This window comes from Myotis daubentonii, chromosome 10, assembly GCF_963259705.1.
Source record: "Myotis daubentonii chromosome 10, mMyoDau2.1, whole genome shotgun sequence".
Classification (NCBI taxonomy): Eukaryota; Metazoa; Chordata; class Mammalia; order Chiroptera; family Vespertilionidae; genus Myotis; species Myotis daubentonii.
Window position 1 is genome coordinate 51,542,489 of NC_081849.1, and position 26,145 is coordinate 51,568,633.

The window sequence follows — 26,145 nt, forward strand, 5'->3', positions numbered from 1 at the left end:
TTCTGCTTCCTAGAAGTGGCAATTGGAAACATTGGAACTTGGTATATCTTTCTTTGAAGAGCCTGATAAGCCCTTCGGATTCTGGAAGTGTTTGGAAAGAGGCCTCTCCTTCTAAGAAGTGGCTTGTTCACAGAGCTTCCATCTGAACAAACAGGCTGAAATCCCAGGATGCTCAGGAAGAGCAGAGTCATTAGAAAGCTTGGTCAAATTTTAGTTTCCCCAGAAACGAGCAAACAGTATCACATGGAGTCTGCTGCCAAGAGCCGTGTGCCTGGTTGGGCAGGAGCTCTTGGTGAGGATGTGTCTGTTGGAATATGAGCCTCCCCAGCCTTCACATCTGGCCAAACAAGGAGCCTGTCCTGCATCTTCTACAGTCAGCCACAGGCAAGTCATTATCACAACCTCAGGGCTCTCTCCTGCACGTGCGGGAGCCTTCTGTTTTCCGTTCCCTGGTGAGGACCCCTTAAACTACAGCACAGGAAGGACTAGGCAGTTAGCCAGGCACCTGCACAGTCCGCTTCCACACAAAAGAGCAGCTCAGAGTAAGCATTCACCCCAAGCTACTATTTCCCCTCTCACAAGATTTTACAGGGTTAAGCATGCAGACTCTGGGGTCTTTGCCCGGCCTTACATTTTCAATGATAAAATGATAATAATAGTTTCTACATCACAAGATTGTTGTAAACATTGAATAAGATAAAATATGTGAAGTGCTCAGAACAATGCCCAACACAGAGTACTCAAGATATGATAACTATCATTTAGATAAGAAAAACTCAGGGTTTCATGCGGAAAACAGCTGCGTGAAAAAATGAAGAGTAGTGTTGGGGGAGAAAGAGTGGAGGAAGGGACAAAGGGGAAAAACAATCTCTGAAATGGATCCTCGGGTTTTTTTCCAACCTACACAAAACAGCCATATGAAATGCTCAGTCCCTGAAGGATATATTTGTCTTACAACAAACGAAAGAAAACTAATCTTTTTAAGAAAATCAAATTTTTAACACAACAAATCAACCATGTTTTCTCCAGGAGTGTTTTCATTGAGAAATATGGTGAAGAGCGATTTTGTTTTGATTGCTTTGCCTTACGTTCCACCAAGCAGCAAAGAAAGGTTCTTACACACACTGAGCAACCGACAAAAAAGAAAGCATCAACACAGCCAATCAGATCAATAAAGAGGGACTCATTGATCTGATGGGAGAAACTGTTGGCTGACTGCAAGTGGTAGGTGATTTTACATTGGGTGACATTGTTACCACCTAAGAAACAAGGAATTGTTGTTTTTATCATTGGGAGTCTATGAACTCTGAGCATAATATGTCAATAGTTGAGACAAAGTATTTCTGCATATGTGGAAAGGGAAAAGATCAACTGAATACAAATATAGCAGACCATAAGTTGACGTCAAATTGAATATAAGTCAGCAGTGTTCAATGAGCCCAGGATGTATAAACAGGAGCCTGAAGTGTATGATTGGAAACTAATCCTCAAATCCCCAGCATTGGCTAGCAATAAAGTGAGGAATGCAGCTCCAGAAAATGAGCCTGGTACTTCCCAGTGTATCTGGTGTGAACTATCGGAGAAGTAGAGAGAGACTTTGGAAAGATTCTTCTTTGCATTTCCAAAGTGGGTTTTTTTTTCTTTCATTTTTTTTTTTTGATCCAGTATCTGTTCTTACAGAATTTATAATTAGAATATTATTATTAGAATGAGATGTATGTATGTATGTAAAACCAACCCATGAGATACCTACCAGGCGATCCCGAATTTTATCTACAAGGGCTGGATCACTCAACAGGAGAATGGGTTGACTAGGTGAATCCCCAGATATCAAACGCAGTTTGGCTTCATTGACTACAGTAGAAAGTCCAATGGTGATAAATAATATTCCTTCAGCTCTGGCTTCGTCAGAAATACTTTGAACATCTGGACTCTTTGGATGGTCAATGCCATCAGTCATCAGCAAAGCTACTTTCACACCATCTTTACGTCCTTCTCTCTTAAGTAGCCTAGTGCCATTGGAGATGGCATAATAAGAGAAAGTACCTTGCCCGATGAAATTCATAGACTTGACCCTCTGCTTAAAAGTCTGTAGATCCTTCCAAGAAGAAAAAGGTGGGTCGATTTGGACAGAGCTGCTAAACTGAAGAGCTGCCAGTTTGATGTCATATTTCAAGGAGCGCCCCGGGGTCAATTGGAAAAGCTCGTCACTCAAGCTAGCCACAAAATCTTTCTGTTTGTCAAAGAGAACAATTTTAGAACTTTCAGAGCTGTCCACAATGAAGACAACATCTATGAAGCAAGTGGAGTCTGAAATAGAATAAATAGGTTAGGCAAAATGCTTGCACCTACTCATGAAACAATTTTACATAAGAAAAGCCCTGAGCTGATATGTTGTGTGTTGTTTATTTTTGAGTGGAGAGAGAAGTGTAAAAGAGAGGCACCTTATAGATAGGGCTTCAGGTGTAAAGAACCAAATCTCTTTGCAAGTCTATATATTCCTTTTCTCTTGTAAACTCATGCAAATCAAAAGCCATCATTTTAAAAATACCATATATTCTGAGCATCTACCCAAAGTGAAACCTGCTTAAAATGGGAGGGGGAAAAGTGCATCATAGTTTACAAATTCAACAAACATTGGGCAAAGTTGTCTATAAGTAAATAATACTCTGCCTTTTTCTCCGGTGTGTTTCATATTAATGAGGCCCCTTCTTGTTTTTGAGTTTCGGAGTGTTGTTGTTTTTTTAACTTTTTGAGATTAAGAGAGAAAGTAACTATACACCTCACACTGTAGCTACAGGAAGAAACTTAAAAGCAGGGAATTTAAGACTGAATCTTAGTCGCTCTGACTAGTTAATTTGCCTATGGCCTTGGGTGTGTCACTTAGCCTCTCTGGGCCTCAGTTCTTTATCCATAAGATGAAAGTGGCATTCTCTCTCATGCCTATTTTATAAGATTACTGTGGAACTTAAACGAGGTAATAAATGTACAAGTGCTTTAAAAACTCTGATGTTTATAAGTATGCCCTGTAAGTATGTAAGGTATCTCACTATCATAATATAATCATATCAAAGTAGAAAGTCACATATATGCACATATATATAGTTTGTTATTTGCATCAAATACTACTGGTGAAAATGCATGTTAGTGTTTGAACAGGCTAAAACTAATCATTAAAAACAAAAATAAAACTTTTTTACCCTGGAGATCATTTCTCCTTGCAAGTAAATTGGGCTTTGATCCTTTCTTTCTTTGTCCATAGATGGTTTGACTCATAAAAGCTGGCAAAATCAGGAGATAAAAGACAAAATGTCTGTTCCACATGTTGGTAGATGGTGAAAAATCATCTGCCTGTAGCACCTTTAATGGAAAAATCAGTTGTAAATACTATAATAAAATATAATGCTTACTATTTTTAATTCTACTGTAGCAGAATTGAAAACTGGCATGTGAATGGAGAAAAGAGTTTTCATTCATATTTATAGAAGAATATGTACATTGAGATTTTAAAATTCTCTAATCCAAATAAATCATGGCACTATAACCAAACATTTATTAGTAAATATCACTATCAATCAAAGAGTTACATCTAAGTAGTTTGAATTTCCTGTTTTATTATGGGAAGCAGGAAGTTGGGAGAGCCATTTAACACATTTCTGTCCCATTCTGGTTTAATCACAGGGTCTGCCTTGACATTTCCACATTCAGACTGTCACATGGTTGGTTCATTCATTTTCATTATAACTCATTCCTGATCAGCCCGATATTTTTCCGGGCTGTAGAGAACCACCACATTTCAGTCTTACTATGTGTACTCACAACTTCAGTGAGTTCAGAGGTCAAGTCAAAAATTAGGTTGACTTTTCTCTTTTCTACTCTTCTTTTGGAAACTGTATCTCAACTAGAGTTCCAAGCTGGACCACAACTGCATATCCAATAAATCAAAAGAATATGAGAGCAAAAATAGATTTGTGCAGCTGTTCTTCCAGCTAATGGACCGAAATGGGACTCGAAATCACGAAGCACCCCTTCTGAACAGCCACGTGAAACTACTTTTCTGGGTAGATTAACAATAAAAAGTCCAAGCCTGTATTAAAATCTTCAGTCATTTCCATCACTCAGTATGCCCAGCTATACATGAAATAACTTTAAATTCACACACTTGCCTGGTAAGAAAAGATTCACGTGTGGCTAGCTCAGTAGACCCAAGAATGGATAAGAAAGCTTATTCTGAACGAAAGTTTCAGAATGTTTGCCTGCTTCAATTATATTGACTTCAGAAGTTCTGGGAATGGAATCACATTTTCCTTCTTTGGCACCTTGCCTTGAGGGAATGGGAACTGGGAAATCATGAGCATGATTTTTCCAGGCTCTGAGTAGGGGGTAGAAATAGATGGAAAAGCAGTGAAGAATGAGATGAGTGACTGAAAATCTTGCACACCTGCCAGATGAAGAAACGCCAAGGGAAGCAAAACTATTGGGTTGGGAATGAACCAATGAATGGCTCATGCCATAGTCTGTTTCTCAAATAGGATCATCTAGCAGGAAGTTTGTCAAGCTGACTTTGTATCAATATGGCCAAACATCCTGCTAGCAAGTACATCAAGTGCAATTGACCAAAGGTCAACTACTCTTTAGACCAGGGATGCTAAGATGTGAAGATGGGTGGGTGTTAAAGGAAAGAACAAGAATTGTACTAAGGCAGTGGTTCTCAACCTTCCTAATGCCGCAACCCTTTAATACAGTTCCTCATGTTGTAGTGACCCCCAACCATAAAATTATTTTCGTTGCTACTTCATAACTGTAATTTTGCTGCTGTTATGAATCGTAATGTAAATATCTGATATGCAGGATGTATTTTCATTGTTACAAATTGAACATAATTAAAGCATAGTGATTAATCACAAAAACAATATGTAATTATGTATGTGTTTTCCAATGGTCTTAGGCGACCCCTGTGAAAGGGTTGTTCGACCCCCAAAGGGGTCGCGACCCACAGGTTGAGAACCGCTGTACTAAGGAACTAGAATATACAGAGGACATCCCCTTGCTAACCAATGAGAAGAATACAAAAGGATGTTCAAATTTAATTCTGAAGATTAATGTAAGGATACAGCTATGTAGCAAAACACAGCTGCTATTGCATTACATATGACTTTTCTTTTTGTTGAGCCTATACCAGAAGGAACTTCTCATAAACTGAGAACTTAATCTCACTGAGAACAAGAGAGAGAGATTTTAAAACTACATGATCAATGATCAAGATGACTCTTCAAAAAACCTAAAGGTTATAACCATGTGGCATCAGGAGAAGAAAACCACTTTTTTTTCTAATTTGTAGGCCTCATTTGGGGCTTTGAAAATGCTGGCTTTAAATTAAGACTTATCTTTCTCCAAAACTAAGCACCTGTTCATGGTTTTCTTGAAATACAATCATGAATTCCTACCTGAACCTCCGACAGACTATGTCCACTAATGTAACTTAATCATTAGTAATAATCACAATGTCTTATATTTTATTACTATTTGCTCTAACATTTTTTATTTAGCTCTCCCAAACCATAGTCTGGTATTCCTTTCTGTTTTCTGATATTGGCCATAGGGCACGCTTATATCTTTCCACTTTTCTTTTTTTAGTTTTTTTGTTTTTTATTTTCCTGACTTTCTGAAACCTTTATTAGTTTGGCATCTTAAAAGCCCATTTATTTCTAATATTTACCATGTTTTATTTTGCTTCCATTTTTAATAATTCCCATCTTTCTCTCATTTAAATATCACATACAAGTAAAACAGGTTTCGGGGTGGGGAGGATGCCATTATTAAGTGAAAGAAATATAAACCTCTATGTTTACTATTGGCTAAATTTTATAAATGCAGAAGAAAGATTAAACTTAACCAAATGTCATATTTTTGCCTAAAATTTTGGTAGTAACTATTAGGATCAATAACTCCAAGAGACTTTATATTTTATACTTTTCATAAATGAAATTATCTTTCAGCAGAGTTTAACAATTTTATTCACAGTGCATCTCATTTGTTTCTACCTAAAAATAAAATGATGTATAAATACTTTGTTCAAATTGCCATACTTGCCAAGTTTTAAAGTATTCTGCAGTTAATACTTAATTATAAAAACATGTTCCAAATTAAGGGAAAGATACCCCAAAGATATTAACATTATTATTTTGCTATGCAGTAGAATGTACATTAAAAATTAATTTTTAAATAACTTTAAATAAATGTTAAATTTCTACATTTTAAAATTTTATAATTAGTCATATTTTTCTAATAATTGATTTAAGTAATAGCAGAGGATAAAATTTTTTGATAAGCTTTCTTCACATTGTAAGTATGTAAACAATTTAATCTTCCACAGTCCCACAGTGGTCCTCTCTGATTACAAGTGATTAAAAGAAAGCAGTTATGTCTTACCTTATAAAGTTTGTCAAACAGGAACTAAAGACTGGTTACGGAAAGGCCAAAGCAAGGACCATCGCTGGGGATAGAGTTGGCTAGTGAATATATCTCTGTTCTGTGGGAAATAAAAATGGTCCTTGCTTTGGATCTTTTGCAATCTTTTATTCATGTTTATTAGACTAAGTTAAAGCAAGAGTGGTCAGGCATTTGGCCAGGGTGCAAGATTTGGGTGGGATCAGTAAGTAATTTAAAGGAACAGTGTCCATTCGGAACAAATCTATGTTTTCCAGACTGTTTTAAAAACAGCTTGAGCATATTTTTTACATTTTAGGCACTTACTGAGTCTGCCTTCGTTTCTTATGCTATGTTCTTCACTTCCTATTTTTACATTTCTTTGCCTGGGGTGTGTGCTCTGTTAGATAGTAGCTCTAAACAGCTTTGTGAAGACTATAAATGACTCCAGATTCAGATGCAAAACTGCAGTGTTTTCCAAGAGAGGCAATGGGTTGATAATGATTGAAACTGGATGATGAACATGTACAAGCTCATTATTCCAGTCTTTCTATATTTCTGATTTTTGAAAGTTTTCATAATAAAAGGTTTGCACAATATATAGTGGAAGAGTGACCTAAATTTAGTCCTGGGTTCTCTCTGTAACATTGGGACCTCAGTTTCCCACTTAAATAAAAGGAGGCAGTGCATTTAATTATTGATCAAGATCCTTTCAAACTGTAACATAAGAAGTAGGTTTACAAGGGTCAGTATTCTGAGGTTTCTATCCAGGAAAGGTGGTCCCTGTAGTGGTTCCATTCTCCCTTTTTCCTATTTTCTACCTTGTGGTTATAGCCCATATTAAGTCGACGTTTATCAACAATTAACATTTAACAATATTTGTTGTACAAAACATGAGCCAAGAAGCCACTTGACCCCTACACAACTAACAGGGAGGGTTCTCTAGGACAGCCTCAGAGCTAGAGATTAGCAAGATGACTAGAGAAAGCAATATAGTCATTCGTGCTATAATTTTTTAAAATCAGCTTTCTTAGGAATACATGTTAGCATGTATGCATCTGCTTATTGTGACAATGGTTTCCATTGCATGAACACTTTACCAAGCGAGGTACCATGCTAAGTGCTTGACACACATTATGGCATCTAGCCCTCCAAAAGCACAACCACCTACCTATAGTAAGTACTCTAAGAATTCACTTTTGCAGATGAGGATGTTGAAGTAGAAAGGAGTTCGGCCACTTGCCCACTGTTATGCTAATACTAGAGAATGCCAGAATGGGATCTTAACTCTGGACTACCTGACCCCTGAGACGCACTTATAACCACTCTTGCATCATTAAATTAAGTGTCCAGGTGAATGCTTGGGCTTTCATCGTCTCCTCACCACAAAGCAGTTCTTAAGGAAGGGAGGGAGTTTTGTGGGGCTTTGGTAATAGAAAGAAGGAACAGTACGTACATTGCAGAAGTAAAGTGGGATTTCCCAGGAAGCAAACATATATATTTATATATTTACACATATAGATTTTATTTTATTTTTTATATACTTTCATATATATGTATATGTGTATATATGTATATGTATATATATACATATATATATATATATTATTGATTTCAGAAAGGAAGGGAGAGGGAGAGAGAGATAGACACATCAATAATGAGAGAGAAGCATTGATCAGTTGCCTCCTGCACACCCACTACTGGGGATCAAGCCCGCAACCAGGGCATATGCCCTTGACTTGACCAGAATCAAACCCAAGACCCTTCAGTCCCCAGGCTGATGCTCTACCCACTGAACCAAACCAGCTAGGGTCACATATAGATTTTAAATGGCCTGTGGACAATAGCCACATTTTGCACTTTTGTGAGATAAGAATCATGCTATAAAGAAGTGACATTTTTCAGAAGGTAGTTTAACTTTTCATGAGGTAGTTTAACAACTTGAAGAAGAATAGTGCCTCTAAGAAGCAAACAGGTGACTCCTGTGGGGGCGGAATGGAAGAAAGACCTTCTGCTTTTTATCTGATGGATGGAGGGTTGGAGTCCTGCCTGCTCATTCATCAAATAGGATCACCTAAAACCAAGGTTTTCCACCCCTCATTGCCAGGTGTAGCAATGAGCACTAAACTGATTGGGTAGATAACACAAAAGAAAATCTTGTGTTCTGTCGATTTATATCTGGCAATTAGCTTTGCACCTAGAGAAATGGTGCATTAGCCTAAAGACTAAAATCTTAATCTTAATGGATGATATTGAATTAGTGTGCAATTCGACATGCACAGACCAAATAAGAGAGCATGGGTAGCGTTGATGACTAAAGAAAGGCAACTTGGGTGGAGTCCATGTTCTTTGAACAATTGGTCTGAGGCATGGCTTTATAGAAGGCAGATAGTACACTATTTTTACTGTTACTCCTGGAGATGGATTAGAGTAAGCACCCCAAGAATACATGTTGAATGAATGATTATTGGAAGTAATTTTTTTTATTAAATCTTTACTGTTCAGATTATTACATTTGTTCCTCTTTTTCCCCCCCATAACTCCCCTCCTCCCAGTTCCCACCCCACCCTCCGCCCTCACTCCCCACCCACTGTCCTCATCCATAGGTGCACGATTTTTGTCCAGTCTCTTCCCGCTTCTCCCACACACCTTCCCCCGCCCCATGAATAGTCAGTCCATTCCCTTTCTATGTCCCTGATTCTATTATGATCACCAGATTATTTATTCACTTGATTTTTAGAGTCACTTGTTGATAGATGCATGTTTGTTGTTCATAATTTGTATCTTTACCTTTTTCTTCTTATTCCTCTTCTTAAAGGATACCTTTCAGCATTTCATATAATACTGGTTTGGTGGTGATGAACTCCATTAGCTTTTCCTTATCTGTACAGCTCTTTATCTGACCTTCAGTTCTGAATGATAGCTTTGCTGGATAAAGTAATCTTGGTTGTAGGTTCTTGGTATTCATCACTTTGAATATTTCTTGCCATTCCCTTCTGGCCTGCAAAGTTTCTGTTGAGAAATAAGCTGACAATCGTATGGGTATTCCCTTGTAGGTAACTGAGTTTCTTTCTCTTGCTGCTTTTAAGAGTCTCTCTTTGTCTTTTGCTCTTGGCATTTTAATTATGATGTGTCTTGGTGTGGTCCTCTTTGGGTTCCTTTTGTTTGGGGTTCTCTGCGCTTCCTGGACCTGTAAGTCTATTTCTTTCACCAGGTGGGGGAAGTTTTCTGTCATTATTTCTTCAAATAGGTTTTCAATATCTTGCTCTCTCTCATCTTCTGGCACCCCTATAATTCTGATGTTGGTACGCTTGAAGCTATCCGAGAGGCTCCTTACACTATCTTCGTATTTTCGGATTCTTTTTTCATTTTGCTTTTCCAGTTGGGTGTTTTTTGCTTCTTCGCATTTCTAATCTTTGACTTGATTCTTGCGCTCCTCTGGTCTGCTGTTGGGCGTCTGTATAGTATTCTTTATTTCAGTCAGTGTATGCTTAATTTCTAGTGGTTCTTTATCACAACATCGAGGGTCTCATTAGATTTCTTGAGGATCTCACTACATTTATCGGCGGTCTCACCAGTCTTTTCGAGGGCCTTACTAAGTTTATCGGCAGCTTCTAGACAGTTCTTGAGAGACCTTAAAAGTGTGGTTTTGAGCTCTATATCTTCCATTTCTGACATTTGCGTCCTGTTTCTTTGTCTCCGCATTTTCTTTATCTTTTCTTGGTGCACCCCCTAGTGGTGTTTGTGCGCAGTCTTGTTGTAGTTAAGCCTTGATTGTTGTTGGCAATACCGGGGGTGATTTGACCTCCAGGCTAACTGGCTATGAGAGCCAGCTGTGTCTGCAGTGGGAGGGCTTCTGTGCTGGATCTCTAGGGTGGTGCTAATCTAGCGTTTGCCTGAGGCTATCCGGCAAATGGCTCTACGCAGGGCTTGGGCGGGGCAGGTCCCCGGGGATCTACAGGGCGGGCCAGAGCAAGCAGTTATGGCTGCTCTCAGTTCCGTCCCTAGGTGCTCTGCCTCACAGAGTCCCAGCAACCTCTGCAAACCTCGGAGAGAAAGCTGCCTTTGAGTTCCGACCGAAGCCAGACAATCCCGCTTCTTCCGTTTGAGTCTGGGTCCCTAGAGACTCGCCCGGATCTGGAGCTCAGAGTCTGAAACTCCCTCCCGATTGAAAACAACAACCGCGCCCTCCACTGCCAGCCCGCTCCGCACGCACTCCGCACCTGAGTATTTCACTTCAGCACTGCGCCTCCTCTGAGTATGGGTATGATATTCTCTTTCCTCCTAGTTGTAGAATTTCCACTCAGCCAGCCTTCCTGTGGTTCTGGATGATGTCCGTTCCGTCTTTTAGGTGTATTTTTGATTGGTTGTTCGAGGCAGCAATCTCCGGCATTAACCTATGCCGCCATCTTGGTTTCTCCTGGAAGTAATTTTTTAGTGTTCATTGGTCACTTGAGAACCACGATACACCAGATTGCTCTCCTCCAGAGCACTGCTAAACAGCAAATCCTTTTCAATTAAAAAAAAAATGTTAATACTCTACCTAAGTAGACTCTACATTGGCTTTATTTTTTAAGTTGAATTTTGTTTATTTATTTATTTTTTTAATCCTCACACAAGAATATTATTTCCATTGAATTTTAGAGAGAGTGGAAGGGAGGAAGGGGGAAGAGAGAGAGAGAGAGAGAGAGAGAGAGAGAGAGAGAGAGAGAGACATCAAAACATTGATGTGAGAGAGACACATTTTGATTGCTTCGGGTGATCAAACCTGCAACCAGGTAACCTGCCCTTGACTGGGAATCAAACCTGAGACTCTTCAGTGCAAGGACAAATGTTCTAAATACAGGCCAGGACTATATTGGCTTCATTTGTTTGGGGACCAGTGCCAAGATCTCCATTTCAGTAGTGATGGTATTTGGGGGTCCTAGGATCATTTAAAAGGAATCAAAGTTTAGGGTGACTTGTATATATCAGAAGGTTGTATCTGCATGATGTTGCAGAAACAAATAAAAAGGCTAGTAACATGTCAGTTTCAACTTGTATCACATAGGTCTAGACTGAGATCAAGGTACAGTGAAATGTTTCACAATCTTTCTTCCAATTCACCCACTTCCCATAATGCCTTTAGAGAATAGAAAAGAACATTATCAAGAAGTGAGAAGACAATGAGCCTCTTACCTAGTTTGGTTTGTTGTCAGAAGTCCTCTTCTGTTTTGTTCTTGTTTTTTTCCAGTATAAAATCTTGGTGTAGTAGAATTTATAACATTTGCCCCAAATCTCTGAAGTTTCTGGGATTTATTATCCTTCTTGTCTTTAAGAGTATAACTTGGACATTCTCTCATGTCATTCTTAAGGAAATTAAAGAAACACCAAAATGCTATTGGTCTTATTTATGAACTTAGGAAAGGATGAAAAGCATTCAAAGACAATAGGGAAGTGGAAATTGTCACTGGGAATCAAATGTAGAAAATGTGGCATTGCTTAAGTCTGGAGCAGCGTGACTCCAGTGCTCCACCCCTCACCAATTCTGATGGAGTTGGCTCTTCCGCATTCCCTCTACTCAATTAGTTTTGTATTGTTTACTCCCTGATATGTCTTGCTTCATTGTTTGGCACTTGGTCCTGGGCTTGAATAATTGTGCCACATATGCAACACCCTACATCACAGTGACAGGGTAATTTCCACTGTACCAATCTTATGACTAGTAAAATCTTTCTCTAAGATTTTCCTTCATAATTGGTATTTTATTCTGCGTTATTTATTCTTTACTAAGAGCAAATAATTTTATGACAAAAAGACAGAGTGCCCTCTGAAAAAAAATTACAGTTTTCCTTACTAAGAAATATCTGAAAGTGGATAGGTTTTGTTCTGTCATAGGTTTGAATGTTCGATTTTTAAAAAAATTATTATTTTCAGTCAGTGGATAGAGCAGTCAAGTTTTTCATGCAGAGTCATACAAAAGAGAAAGATTAGATCTATTTAAGCTTGGACCAAATTCTACTTTTATTGGGGAAACTATTTTCTTTTTTTATTTAGTTGGCTTTACTTTCAGGTAAAAGAAAGTTTTGTGCTCTATCTTAGTGCTTTATTTGATTTCCCACTAGATGATATTTAACCTATTCTTGTATTGGGAACAAATGATAGCATTGAATCTCAGAACTGGAGGGAAACTTAGATACGACTTTTGTTTGATTTGTCCATTTCACAGATAGCAAAATAGATGGCAGATGTTGTGACCCATCCGAAGGTCATACCAGGGGTCAGTGAGGGAATAAAGTTTAGATGTTTGTGAGTCAGTTGGCCATCTTTCATTATTCCTATATACCCCAGGAAGAAGCTAAGCCTTTGTACCATCCAGGTTTGTGCCAGAGCAGGAGAACAACAATTGTTGGTCTGTGGCCAACAATTTATGTCTGAAAAATATGGCTTTTATTTCAGTAGCAACTGGCTCAGAACAAATTACCTTGGGCTAAATTCCAGCCTGCACTGAGTCTCACGTGTCATTGTGTAAATCGTAGTGCCTGGGCCATCCAAGCAGTGAACAATACTTCCTAGAACCCTGAGTTGAAGAACTTCCTCCTCTGGGTTCATCTGAGTAGTTGGTATTGTTACACTGATTTCAGTGACCTGTGGAGAATGTAATTGATACCTGATCAAAACACAGACAGCAATATAGGTACATATCATTATCCTGAACAAGTTTCAGAAACTCAACACCCATTTAAATTTCCTGGCCAGTCCATTTGAAATTTAATAAGAATATCCAACAAAGAAAGTTTTAAAAGTAACTCTATTGAATTCCTGGAACAAAAATGTTTTAAGAACATTAAATTACTTATTACCCCACGTTATGTCAACCCATTACAACTCTGGTTTACAAAAAATTGTCACTAATTAAGGTAATAAAGGCATCGGTTTTTTGAGTTACATCTAAATTGTATCATTTCACCTGGACAATAGTTTGTTTCTTCTTTTATTCTTTTAAATTATGTGCTAAAGGTAAACTACCCATCGACAAAGTTTTCAGTAAAAAAGAACTTGAGGTGAATTAATATTTTTACTATTCAGGGTTATAAAATAACTTTAAAAAATACTTTTTATTGCTTTCAGAGAGGAAGGGAGAGGGAGAGAAAGATAGAAGCTTCAATGATGAGAGAGAATCATTGATTAGCTGCCTCCTGAATGCCCCCTACAACCTGGGCATGTGCCCTAACTGGGAATGGAACCGTGACCTCCTGGTTAATAGGTTCGACACTCAAGCATTGAGCCACACTGGCCAGGCTAAAAATCTTTTAATGACATAAACCCTAATATAAGGTACTATTAGAATCATGGTTCATTGCTTATATCCAGAACTATAGATTTTGAAATTACACATGTATAATTTTACTTAATATACATAACATTTATTTAAGTATATATTTTCTATTATACTGAGTGATCAAATTCAGAAATGCCAGATATAACAAATCAGTGAGAACTGACATTGAGTAGTCTGGAACTATTGTTTGAAAAAAGATATTTGGGCACCACCTTGTGGGACTTTATAGAAAGACATGGTGTCTTGTCTATGATCACTGACAGATTAAAATTCCTAATTGCCTCTGAACAGGTAGAGTGTAAGTTGCTTTCTGCAAATTCTCAGGGTAGGGAAATAATGAGATAAATCAAAGGAGTGACAAAACTACTTTTATATATGAATCAAGAAGTGAAGTAGCATCTGATGTAATCTGAAAATCATTCATTTAATAAACATTAATTTCGTTTCTACTATGGAGAGGCATTGGATAGAAAACAAATAAAATAAGATCCAGTCTCTTCAACCCAGTGGAGGAGATAGGCAAGTAAAAGGTAATGGCAAATTTTACCCAAAAATTTTTCTTTAGGTAATCAAGTATCAAAATCTAGTTGATGGTACCATGCTGAAGTGTTTGGGAGCCAATTGTACTGGTGTCTGCAACTTACTTTGCAATGCATCATAAAAGGAGATGGGTAGCGAGATGGGTAGATGAATAAATATATGATAGGGAAGATATGTCAATTATATGTCCAATGTTAATTGCAGAATCAAGGTGTTGGAATTTGCTGTCAACTTTTCTGTATGTTTGAAAATTTTAACAATAAAGTGTTAGACAAAAAAGGCAATGGCAGTGCAGTGTGATACTACCTATAAATAAGACCTGCAGAGAGGGCACCAGCCCATACTGTGCCACGGAGGTTGGAAGTGCAGGCACTAGAGAGTAACTAAGTTTATGCCATGCTAAAAGGCTTGGAACTTATCTTGAAGGCAATGAGGAAGCATGAAACAATTTTAAGCAGAGGCATGACATGATTACATTTTCATATTAGAAAACTCACTCTGGTGACTTTGTGAAGAATTAATTCCAGGAAAGCAAGCCTAGAGACTGAGAGACCTACCAGGAACCTTACTAAAATGCCAATGCGATCCAATAATGCTCTCAAGACCAGCAGTGGGATTGGAAAGAAGTGAATAATTTTGAGAAATACTTAGGAAGCAGTTAATTGGCCTAGAAAAGGGAAGGAAATGAAGAAGGACAGTACCCAGTGGTTTTCTGAAAAGTATTTAACAATTGGCTCTCTGAAAAAAAAAAAGTGTGTGTGTATATGTGTCCATAAGTTTATTATAAATGCTACTGATAGAAAGGGGTATGTAGTATACAAATAATAACAAAATATACATTATCCTCTATTGATTCTCACAGAACACTTTCATAGATATTTGCCAAATTCTCGTATCCTCAGTAAACCTATGATTGCAACTGATGAATGACTGTAGTTCCAACAGGAATGTTGATTGACATTTCCATTTTCTTTAACAAATATGATGCCCTGCTAGTGTATATGACACTTCCGCTAGTGTATAATTTTTGGTACTTAATCCTCCCCTTATTCGCTTATCCCCACAGGAGGAGGAGTTTGATTTCTCCTGAATGATGGGGGTGATAGTCTAACACCCATTGGTCCATTTTTACTGAACAGGTATGCACAGCAGTTAAAGACATGGAGACAAAAATACCAGCACTTTTTAACAGTAAAGCTGAGTGTGACTTGGACCTGCAACCCCAACCATGCTTACTGGTGCTTTCATCCATATATATATAAGACTTTGGGCTTTCTCACCAGTCTTCCAGTTGCAAAGGGTGACCCTCGCTACCTCCAATCCTTGCATTCTGAATAGTAGGTATCGTGACGATGAGGTCACACGTGCATAGAACTTTTTAAAAAATATATTTTTATTGATTTCAGAGGGGGAGGGAGAGGGAGAGGGAGAGAGATAGAATCATCAATGATGAGAGAGAATCATCAATCGGCTGCCTCCTGCACGCCCCGTCCCTCCCTCCCTCCCCCACCCCCCACTCCCAGGGACCAAGCGCGCAACCCAGGCATGTGCCACTGACCGGAACCGAACCTGGGATCCTTCAGTCCTCAGGCCAACACTCCATCCACTGAGCCAAACTGGTTAGTGGCATAGAACTTTTAACACATTAACTCTACCAGTTCAGTAAAAATGGACCAACATTTGTCAGCCTTCTTTAGGGATTGCCTTGCCTGAGAAAGTGGACTCAAAGTCCCACTTCCTTCCAGGACAGCTCACATCAATGGCACATCCACATCAGTGGGTAGTGTAAAGGCCTGGAATCCTTGTCCCAACTCAAGACATCTCTGAAGGGCCAGTCCAGTTCTAAAGTTTCCCATGAATTGGCTGAGGCCTTTGTTGACATTGAATCACAGCTCAGCTTCTCCATCCAATCCTGCATCTTTCTCCCACCTTCTGCAGGGGTTTATCCCAAGAACATTCCTTAATAAGTATCCTAATCCTAATCTCCATCTTAGAATATGGTTCTCAGGGCACCCAACCTTGGAGTGTTAAGTGATCCTATATTGTAAAGTATCTGGCACATAGTATATGCTCTATAGTTGTTTGTTATCAAACAAACAGATAATCCAGTGGGAGTAAGGAGGGTGGAAATAAAAGTTCAAGAAGAAAAAAAAAGAATAATATAGGATTCCCTGTAACTAAAGAATAGCTTACTCACAAAATTTAAAAATGAAAATAGTGAGAAACCATCATTAAAGTATTTAAGTTTTGTTGGATGCAACAGAGGAAGGTGGAGAGGAGGGGGAGAGATAGGTCAAAGAATATGAATGCAGCCCTAGCCAGTGTTGCTCAGTAGATAGAGCACCAGCCCAGGCACCGAAGGGTGGCGGGTTCGATTCCCAGGATTCCCAGTCAAGGGCATGTACCTCGGTTGCAGGTTTGATCCCTGGTGAGGGCACATGTGGGAGGCAACCGATAGATGTGTCTCTCTCACATTAATGTTTCTCTCTCGCCTCACTCCCTTTCACTCTCTCTAAAAATCAATGGAGAAAAAAATATCCTCGAGTGAGGATACCAAAAAACCCAGAATATATGTGCATATATGCATAGCCATTGACACAGACAATAATGAGGTGAAGGCCTGGGCAGGGCACAGGCAGAGAGAAGGAAGAAAAAGTGGGAGATATAGGAGACATCACTAATTGTGTCAACAATAAAAAATGTATTAAAAATCATAACCTTGGCAGCTATGTAAGTTTCTTATGACAATATTAGATGTAATCCCCCAAATACATGAATAAGTGCATTGACTTATATAATTTGGGAGTATGCTAGAATACTTTTGAAAAACACTATTTTAAAACATCTCAGATCTTGCCCCTGGTCAGGTAGTTCAGTTGGTTAGAGCATCATCCTGATATATCAAGGTTGCGGATTCCATCTCTGGTCAGGGCAAATACAAGAAACAACCAATAAATGCATAAATTAGTGTTTCTCTCTCTCGTTCTCTAAAAAAAAAAATCAATCAATAAAAAGTTATATATATTAAAAAATATATGTCTATTAAATATCTCAGATCTCATCTTCAACCTTTGTAAAAAGATTACCTAAGCCATGTCAAATGTTTACAGGACCACAATTTCCTCTTGATGCCTAAGAGCAAAACTTGCTCTCAGGTAAAGACTGATTTTTACATGTGGAAGTAAAGGGATCTAGCCAGTCACGTACTCCACAGAATGTTCTGCCTTGAAGGTCATCAGAACTAAGCTCTTTTACATCAATCACCAGTGGCCTGACACCATCCATTTTTAAGCATGAATAGACAAGCAAAGATTGCCAGAAAGCTGAAGAAAGCCTGTGTCAGATTTGTCACACTGGTGCAGCACCATTTGCTGTAATGGGGGAGCCAGAAATCTAGAAACCTCTTTCTCCCTCACTCAGTCAATCATCCCACTTTGTAAACATTCCTCAGGTCACACAATTCTCTCTATCCCCACTCTCCACACGACCTGTAGGTTGGGTTACCATCATCTCTCATTGGGATACTAACCCTGTCCCTCTCCCTTTTCTCCCCCAAACTGATCACACCACTGGCCTGGTTAGAAACCTTCAATGAAATGACTTCACCAACGCGTTTAGGAACAAGTCCATCCAAATTCACTGACCTGGTTTCCAAATGCCTTTCTGATACAGCATCTTGATCTCTCCCCACTCCTCTACTCACACATCCATACTGCACTGCTGCCCCATGGCTTTGCCCTCCCCCTGACCGTGCACTTGCTCTTCCTCCACCCAAGAAGACTCTTCTCTTCCAAACCCAATCCTGTTCCCTTTCCTGGCTATTCCCATACTCATCCTTCATTTCTCAACCGAGTGGGCCTCAAAGAAACGTTCCTAACTCCCCAAAATTAAGGGGGCGCCCCTCCCGTGGAACACTGTTTTAGCCCCACAGAGGCACCACTCTGCCTGCTTCCTGTGAGACCATGTCTTTAGGTTCATTCTGGTGTCCCCAGCATTGGTGCCAGCTACACCATAGGCAGCCAAGATTTGGTTGTGGAATGAGAAAATGAGTGAATAAATCGTGAACAAAATACTTGGGCCTTTCTCATACATCGATCGACTTAAATTTTTAATGAAAATTTTAACATACCAAATGAACTAAAGCGTATGAAGTGCTTAAAACAATAACCGTGATTCTGAGAAGCTGCCCAGGTCCCTGGCCAGGATCCCGCCCCAGAGCTTGGGGCGGGGCCAGCAGGAGCGAATCCGGGCGCTGAAGGCGGGGCCTGCAGGAGCGGACCAATGTGCTGGGGGCGGGGCCTGCAGGAGCAGACCAATGTGCTGGGGGCGGGGCCAACAGGAGCGGACCAGTGCGCTGGGGGCGGGGCCTCCAAGAGCGGACCAATGTGCTGGGGGCGGGGCCAGCAGGAGCGGACTAGTGCGCTGGGGGCGGGGCCTGCAGGAGCAGACTAGTAAGCTGGGGGCGGGGTCTCCCGAGAACTTCCTCTCTCCCCCGCTCCGGGGCGGGCAACTCCCGGGCTCGTGAAGGGGCGGAGCTCGTGGGCCGGGAACTCCCCTTCCGAGCCCGAGGCGTGGCCTCCGTCGTCGCGGAGGCGCGGCTGTGGGGTCGTGGGTCCCGGCCGGGTGGGCCCACGTTACTGGCCGCGCCGCCATCTTGCCCGCGTCGGGGGTGACTCCCGCGGCGGGAGCGCGGCCACCAGGCTGGAGGCGCTGTGCGGCGCCCGCGCGGCCTCCTAAGTCTGTGAGTGCGGCCCGGCTGGGTCTCGTTCTCCCGAAAGGAAGGCCAGAGTCGAGGGATCAGGGGCGCCGTGGAAAGGTCTGGCGGGGGCGGACCGGGGGCCTCCTCGGGGCCCGGGCGCTGGGAGTGGGGTTCGCGCTGCGGGAACCGCGCGGGGCTTCGGAGGGCGCCTCGGGGTGCCGGCCCGCCCGAGCTCTCGCGGGGACTTCCCGGCGCTGGGGCCGCGCTGCAGCCTCGGTGGCGGCGGGTTTGTGCGGAACTGTGTCTTCGCCAAGGACCCGAGGATCCGCCAGGTGCCGGAGCGTGGGAGCCGCCCTCCGACTCCCTGTCTCCCGGAATCGCGACAAGCCCTGCGCTGGTTGTCGTCTGTCACCGGTCAGCTCTGTTCTCCGCGTGTAGGAGTCGTGAAAATTCCACAAGAGGGCAAATTACACCGAATTGGCCTAGCAAATGGTGGCCTTTTGCCTAACTTGAAGGGTAATTTGCATATAGATACAGTGCCTATAGGCCCAGGATGGTGGTGGTTGGAATTTATTGAAACTGCTACTGTTGTTTTTTTGGTCATAGCCAGAAAAGTAGAAAACGACAAAAAATGCATGTGAAAGCGTGATTGGCTGCCTTGTACGCTTAGTATTACAGACCACAGTCCAGTAGCCACGTGCGGTGGAAATAAGGCTCTTAGTGTAAAATACACATTGGCTTTCCAAGCTGGTACCCAAACAAAAAAAGTCTCAATAATGTGTACGTTGATTACACATTGAAAAGGATAATACTTAAACATTATTAAATTTCATTTCATCTATTTTTATTTTTCAGTGTGGCTCCTAGAATACTGATTCACACTATGTTTCTGTTGGACAATCCTGCTATCGGTCTTCCGCTGAGGGACACAGCGACATGGCTTTCCTTTGCTCAGACACCGCGGTGGGAAGTGAGCACTTGACTTGTTAAACTGGAAGGTGAGGATCTATCAGCTGTAATTATTGCAGATTCCACCACCCCTTGTGCCCCCAATTTTTCAATGTCTCCAACACTTCAAAAACATTAAATTCTAGGGATGTGTAAGGGACTCATAGTGATACATCGTCTGTGTGATGTGAAGAAGTCAGTTTGATTGTCACAACTTTGTGAGATGGAGACAGGCTAGGTTCTGTCTCCGTTTGATAGTCTTGGGGTATTAAAGGACCTGTTAGGGTCTAGCTCAGTGATGGCGAACCTTTTGAGCTCGACGTGTCAGCATTTTGAGAAACCCTAACTTAACTCTGGTGCCGTGTCGCGTATAGAAATTTTTTTATATTTGCAACCATAGTAAAACAAAGACTTACATTTTTGATATTTATTTTATATATTAAAATGCCATTTAACAAAGAAAAATCAACCAAAAAAATGAGTTCACGTGTCATCACTGGTCTAGCTAGTGAGTGGGCTGGAGGTCTTCTGACCTCAGGTTCAGTTTTCTTTGTTCTTCACCATATTTCTATGAATATGAGCCATATTTATGCTCATGAGCCAGATTCCATATATATTGTGTATTGGATTATAAAGAAAGACATTTTTTAAGAGGGTGCTTATAGATGTACTACTCTGCTCAGGGCCAGTTTTATGGTTTGCAACCAGTGAGTCACATAAAGCCCATCATTTAGAAGGGCTGTCACCTTAATTTTTTAACAAGGGGGGGGGCGGGAGTGGCAGCTGTATTTTCAATTTGGGTCGGGCTCTGCAAATGATGTAGCTGATTTTTTTCTCTATGCAGTAATCTAGAATGGGAGTTGGGAGGTGTTGGGCAAGAACCAAAACATCTGGTTTTCACTTCCATCTGAAATGAGAAGGGTTTGCTAGTCTCTCCCAAGTTCTTTGATTCTGTATGAGTTACTATAATCAGATTTTGTGGATGATACTGTATTTTAAAATATAGTAATACTTTCTATTTGTTGTTTAGGATGGATTTTTCCGTGTGGCATTAAGTTTTCTTACCATTTATCATTCATGTAAAGCAGCGGTGGGGAACCTTTTTTTTGCCAAGGATATGTGGATATTTATAACATCATTCTCAGGTTGCACAATTAATCTATTTAAAAATTAGCCTGTTGTATTTGGTCAAACATTTAATTAGCTCACCTTTAATGCCTTGGCAGGGCCAGCCCAAATGATTCCTTGGGCCTTATACTGCCCACAGGCTGGACAGTCCCCACACCTGATATAAAGGGTATGGTTGTGAGACAGAGGTGTGGATAAAAATATGCTTATTTAAGCAATTGTTTTTTAGTGAGATAGGAAGATGGGTCAGATCTCAGGCTACCTTCAATTTAGAGGTTTCCTCTGTTAAGGCATGAGTATGAGCCATTTCTTGACAGTATCTGTTCCTTCTTTTTGTTGTCTTAGTTACTATTTATTACATGAGGTGCTTCTCTTTCTTCTTATTCCTAAATTTTTAAATTCTCTTTAAGATTAGACATAACTTCAGCACTAGAATGCAGTATGCTTGGGCTGCCATAACAAAATACCGTAGACTGAATGGCTTAAACAACAGAAATAACTTTTTTCACAGTTTTGGAGACTGGAAATCTGAGATCAGGGTGCCAGTGTGATCCAGTTCAGGTTAGAACTCTCTTCTTGACTTGCAGAAAGCTGCCTTCTTGCTGTGTCCTCACATGGTGGGGAGAGAGTTTTGGTATCTCTTTCTCGTATAAGAGCACCAATTAGACCAGGGCTCTACCTTTATGACCTAATTTAATCTTAATCACCTCTTTCAAGGCTCTGTCTCCCGTACAGTCACATGGGGGGGTTAGGGCTTCAGCATGTGAATATTGGGGAGACACAATCCAGTCTATAGCAGCCAGACACCTTATCTGTCCTTGTTCAGTAATGTGTTCATAGCATTTAGAACAGTGTGTAGAACATAGAAATTGCCTAATAAATATTTACAGCATAAATGAAAGACAGTATATTAGAGTGATCCTCTCTTTAGGTGGCTATTTGTGGGCTCCTGCCCATCATTGGAACAGTTATAAAAGTGGACACTTTGCTCTTGGCTGGAGCCAGCTTCTCAGAAGGATAATCGGTGGAAAGATGAGGAGATTGGTAAAACTTGGAGATGGCAGTGATAAGTATCAGAGGGAGTATTTAACAAGTACATTCATTTAACAAGTAATTAAGTATCTAGTAAGGGCCTAGTTCTGTATTGGGTACTAGAGGTACAAATGGAGAGCAGAAGATATTTTACCTGCTCTTATCCTATATAATAAAAGACCAGCAACTGAGTGGTGGAACTATCAGGACAACTGGTCAACCAGTCACTATGATGTGCACTGACAACCAGGGGCAGACGCTCAACACAGGAGCTGCCCCCTGGTGGTCAGTGTGCTCCTACGGGGGTCCGATCCCCACAGGCCATGCCCCCCATCAATGCATGAATCCCCTGCACCGGGCCTCTAGTGGAGTTTATAATCTAGTAGAAGAGGCAAAGGGGGTGATATAAAGGGATGGAATACTGTTCAATGAAAGTATCTAAGAAACCTGACGTAGACTGTGGAGGGACAGCGGATGGTTGATGTCAAGCTTGAGCAAGTGTTAATTTGGCCAAGAAGGGAAGGAAGAATGGAGGGGCTTACCTGGCCGGCGTGGCTCAGTGGTTGAGGTCACTGTTCAATTCCCGATCAGGGCACATGCCCGGGTTGCAGGCTTGATCCCCAGTAGGCGGTGTGTAGGAGGCAGCGGATCCGTGATTCTCTCTCATCATTGATGTTTCTCTCTCCCTCTCCCTCTCTGAAATCAATAAAATATATATATATATATATATATATATATATATATATATATATATATATATATGTATGTATATATGGATGGAGGGGCTGTTTACATTCTAGAAAGACCATTTAGCTAGAACATTCAAAGAGCATGGTGTACATTGAGGCCGGAGCAATAGATAGAGGTCAAAGCATGTGGGGTTTTTAAAATTATATTGAATATTTGGAGTTCTAGTAAAAGCATTTAGAAACCATTATAGGGTTTTAAGCAGGGGTTGGATAACCTGCTTAGGTTTGTATTTTTAAAAGATCACTGTGATACTGTATGAAGATGAATTTCATGAAAGCCAGAGAAGAAAGGTGAATAAAACAAGTGCTGAACCAACACCACAAGTTAGACATTGTTGTATACCTTAATTTCTTGGGGTCAGTCTGCAGAACTTTGGCACTCAGCAGCTGAGTGGAGGAAAGAGGACAGTAATAATTGGGTTGGTCTAGGGTTGAAGGCAAACTCACACTGGCACAGAAGTGAAGAAATAGAGGATGCCGACAGGAATGTAATTGAAATGATTGATCTTGGGCTTCAAATCTGTTAAGGAAGGAAATAAGCCAACATACAAATTCTCAAAAATTTTTTTCCCAGTCATCTAAATTTTGAGTCTGTTGAAATTCTAGACTGACAATTTCTGACAAACTTTTTACAAGATCAAAAAGTAAAGCAAGTATGTTTGAGTTGAATTTATTTATTATATCTTTATTAGGAGTCTGTGCCAGGCTCTATATCTAGAGATATGAATGAACCGTAGCTTCACCCTTTAAGAACTGACATGAATGTAAAGATACCAATTGTCATGAAGATTGTAAGTATCTTTCTTCATTTTTAATCCAAACTATAATTTGCTCTAGCCAGATTTGGTTAGAAACAGACATTTATATTTTAAGTAGCTTTTATTACTAAGCTATTATTTTAACATAGCTATTTTTAGTTTGTGCTTAAGATACTAGAATATCTTTTTAAAAATCTCATTTTGATAAAGTTTATAGAAATGAAAACTGAAAATACCTCTAGTGATTACTTAATTCAGTTTCCCAAAGTGCAATTTGTGTACTACTGGTCATAAACAGGATGATTTTAGGTAAAACATAGTCAAGTATTTTTTAATTTTTTAAGAATAGTTTAGCCCTAGCCAGTTTGCTCGGTGGACAGAGCGTCAGCCTGCGGACTGAAGGGCTCCGGGTTCGATTCCGGTCAAGGGCACATGCCTGGGTTGTGGGCTCGGTCCCCAGGAGGGGGCCTGCAGGAGGCAGCTGATCAATGATTCTCTGTCATCATTGATGTTTCTATCTCTACCTCTTCCTTTCTCTCTGAAATCAATAAAAATATATTAAAAGATAAAAAGAGAATAGTTTATTGAATTTTAGAGGAGGAGGGAGGGAGGAAGAGAGAGAGAGAGAGAGAGAAAAAGAAAGAGAGAGAGAGAAGAGAGAAAGAAAGAAAGAAAGAAACATTGGTGTGAGAGCACAACATTGATTGGCTGCCTCCTGCATGCCCTCTGTCAAGAATTGAGCCACAACCCGGACATGTGCCCGTGACCAAGAATTGAACCTGCAGTTGCTGGTGCACAGACGATGCCCAAACCACTGAGCAACACTTGCTAGGGCCAGTCAAGTATTTTGAATAGTTATGTGTTTGTTTTTAATGTATGTTAGGAAAAATATACTTAGCAATATCATACCTATAATTCATGAACCTTATGATGAGGTTAAAATAAATTTTTAGATTTTAAAATGTGCCAATTTAAAGAAAACTATTAAATAACCACATAGGTGGTACATGAATGACTGAAGTTTGAGAAACCCTAATCTAAACCAACTCTTATATTGTATCAACACTAATAAAAGAGAAAAATGGTAATTGGCGTACGAGCTACCCTTTTCATTGGCTAATCAGGGCTATATGCAAATTAACTGCCAACTAAGATTGGCAGTTAACTGCCAACAAGATGGCGGTTAATTTGCATATGTAGGCACAATGCCGGGAGGCAAAAGGGAAAGCAGGAAGAAGCCCCCTGCCACTGACAGTGATCAGAAACCCAGGGGGGAGCTAAGAGCTGGGGGGCAGGGCAAAGGCGGCCCTGGGGCCACCTTTGCCCTGCCCCCCATCCATGATCGGAGAATCAGGTGCCTTTTCCGCCCTGGCCAGTGATAGCAGGAAGTAGGGGTGGAGCCAGCGATGGGAGCTGGGCACGGTCGAAGCTGGCAGTCCCAGGAGCTAGGGGTCCCTTGCCTGGGCCAAAAGCAAAGCCCACGATCGTGGGGCCGCTGCAGCTGCGGGTCCCCGCTGCCCGGGCCGGACGCCTCAGCCAGAGGCGTCAGGCCTGGGCAAGGGGCCGATCCTGCGATTGGAGGGTGATGGGGGTCAATGCCTGAGGGCTCCCAGTATGTGAGAGGGGGCAGGCTGGGCTGAGGGACACCTCCCCCCCCCCCCCACACACACCCAGTGTACGAATTTCGTACACCGGGCCCCTAGTAGCTAATATACATATGTTAGAGCTAGGAATAGAACTCAGTTCTATTCAATACATTCCAGTGTTCATTCTGCAGTAGGGCTGCTTCTTGTTGAAAGTTGAGGAAGAGACCTGTGTGTTACTAGTGGCATTGCACTTTAAATCTGCATTATGGTGGCCATTTATATTAAAACCAGAGGCCTGGTGCACAGATTTGTGCACCAGTGGGGTCCCTCGGTCTGGCTTGTGCCCTCTCACAATCTGGGATCCCTTGGGGAACATTAGAGAGCCAGTTTTGGCCCGATCCTCGCAGGCCAGGCCTAGGGACCACACTGGTGCATGAATTGGCGCACTCAGCCTTTAATATACATAATTTATAAGATCTTTGTTTAATCTCTCCCTGCCCTCCCCCCTCCCCCTTCCTTTCTGAGATTCATCAGTCTGTTCCATGTTTCCATGCCTATGGTTTCTGCTCCTGCGTTGAGCGTCTGCCCCATAGTGGTCAGTGCACGTCATAGTTACTGGCCGGTCGACCGGTTGCTTAGGCTTTTATATATATAGATTAATTAAAATTAAATAAAATTTAAAGTATTTACTAGTCATATTTCTTAGGCTCAGTGGCTCACATGTAGCTAGTAGCTACCATATTGAACAGTGCAGACTTAGAACATTTCTATCATTGCAGAAAGTACAAATGGATAGTACTGATCTAAACATGATTTATAACTCCTTAAAATGTGACCCCCTTCAACTAGATGATATGTATTAATTTTCTCACCACACTGAAGTTATTTTAACCCTGAGGTTAAATTGAAGGTACTAGTAACAGTGAAATTAAGATAATTGATCTTGGGGGAAATA

The 26,145-nt window shown here is 40.8% G+C and overlaps 2 protein-coding genes across 6 annotated transcripts in view; one reads left to right on the plus strand and one right to left on the minus strand.

The window, feature by feature from the left end:
* The window catches only part of COL28A1 (collagen type XXVIII alpha 1 chain), a 151,735-nt gene extending 139,906 nt beyond the window's left edge, over positions 1 to 11,829 (minus strand). The window contains exons 1-3 of one of the 2 annotated variants that reach the window (XM_059712395.1): positions 11,608 to 11,829; positions 3,201 to 3,360; positions 1,754 to 2,310 (exon numbers count right to left, since the gene is read on the minus strand). In XM_059712395.1, the coding sequence (XP_059568378.1) occupies positions 1,754 to 2,310; positions 3,201 to 3,324 (681 nt within the window). In that variant the 5' untranslated portion in view covers positions 3,325 to 3,360; positions 11,608 to 11,829. Of the gene's footprint in view, positions 1 to 1,753; positions 2,311 to 3,200; positions 3,361 to 6,432; positions 6,536 to 11,607 lie in introns of those variants that run through there. The other variant, XM_059712393.1, reaches the window with a different exon arrangement.
* A 7,063-nt stretch (positions 11,830 to 18,892) lies between these two features.
* The window catches only part of MIOS (meiosis regulator for oocyte development), a 35,212-nt gene continuing 27,959 nt past the window's right edge, over positions 18,893 to 26,145 (plus strand). For 2 of the 4 annotated variants that reach the window (XM_059712396.1, XM_059712399.1), the window contains exon 1: positions 19,845 to 19,987. The gene's annotated coding sequence lies outside the window, so the exon portion shown is untranslated. Of the gene's footprint in view, positions 19,032 to 19,844; positions 19,988 to 21,576; positions 21,627 to 26,145 lie in introns of those variants that run through there. The other 2 variants (XM_059712397.1, XM_059712398.1) reach the window with 2 other exon arrangements.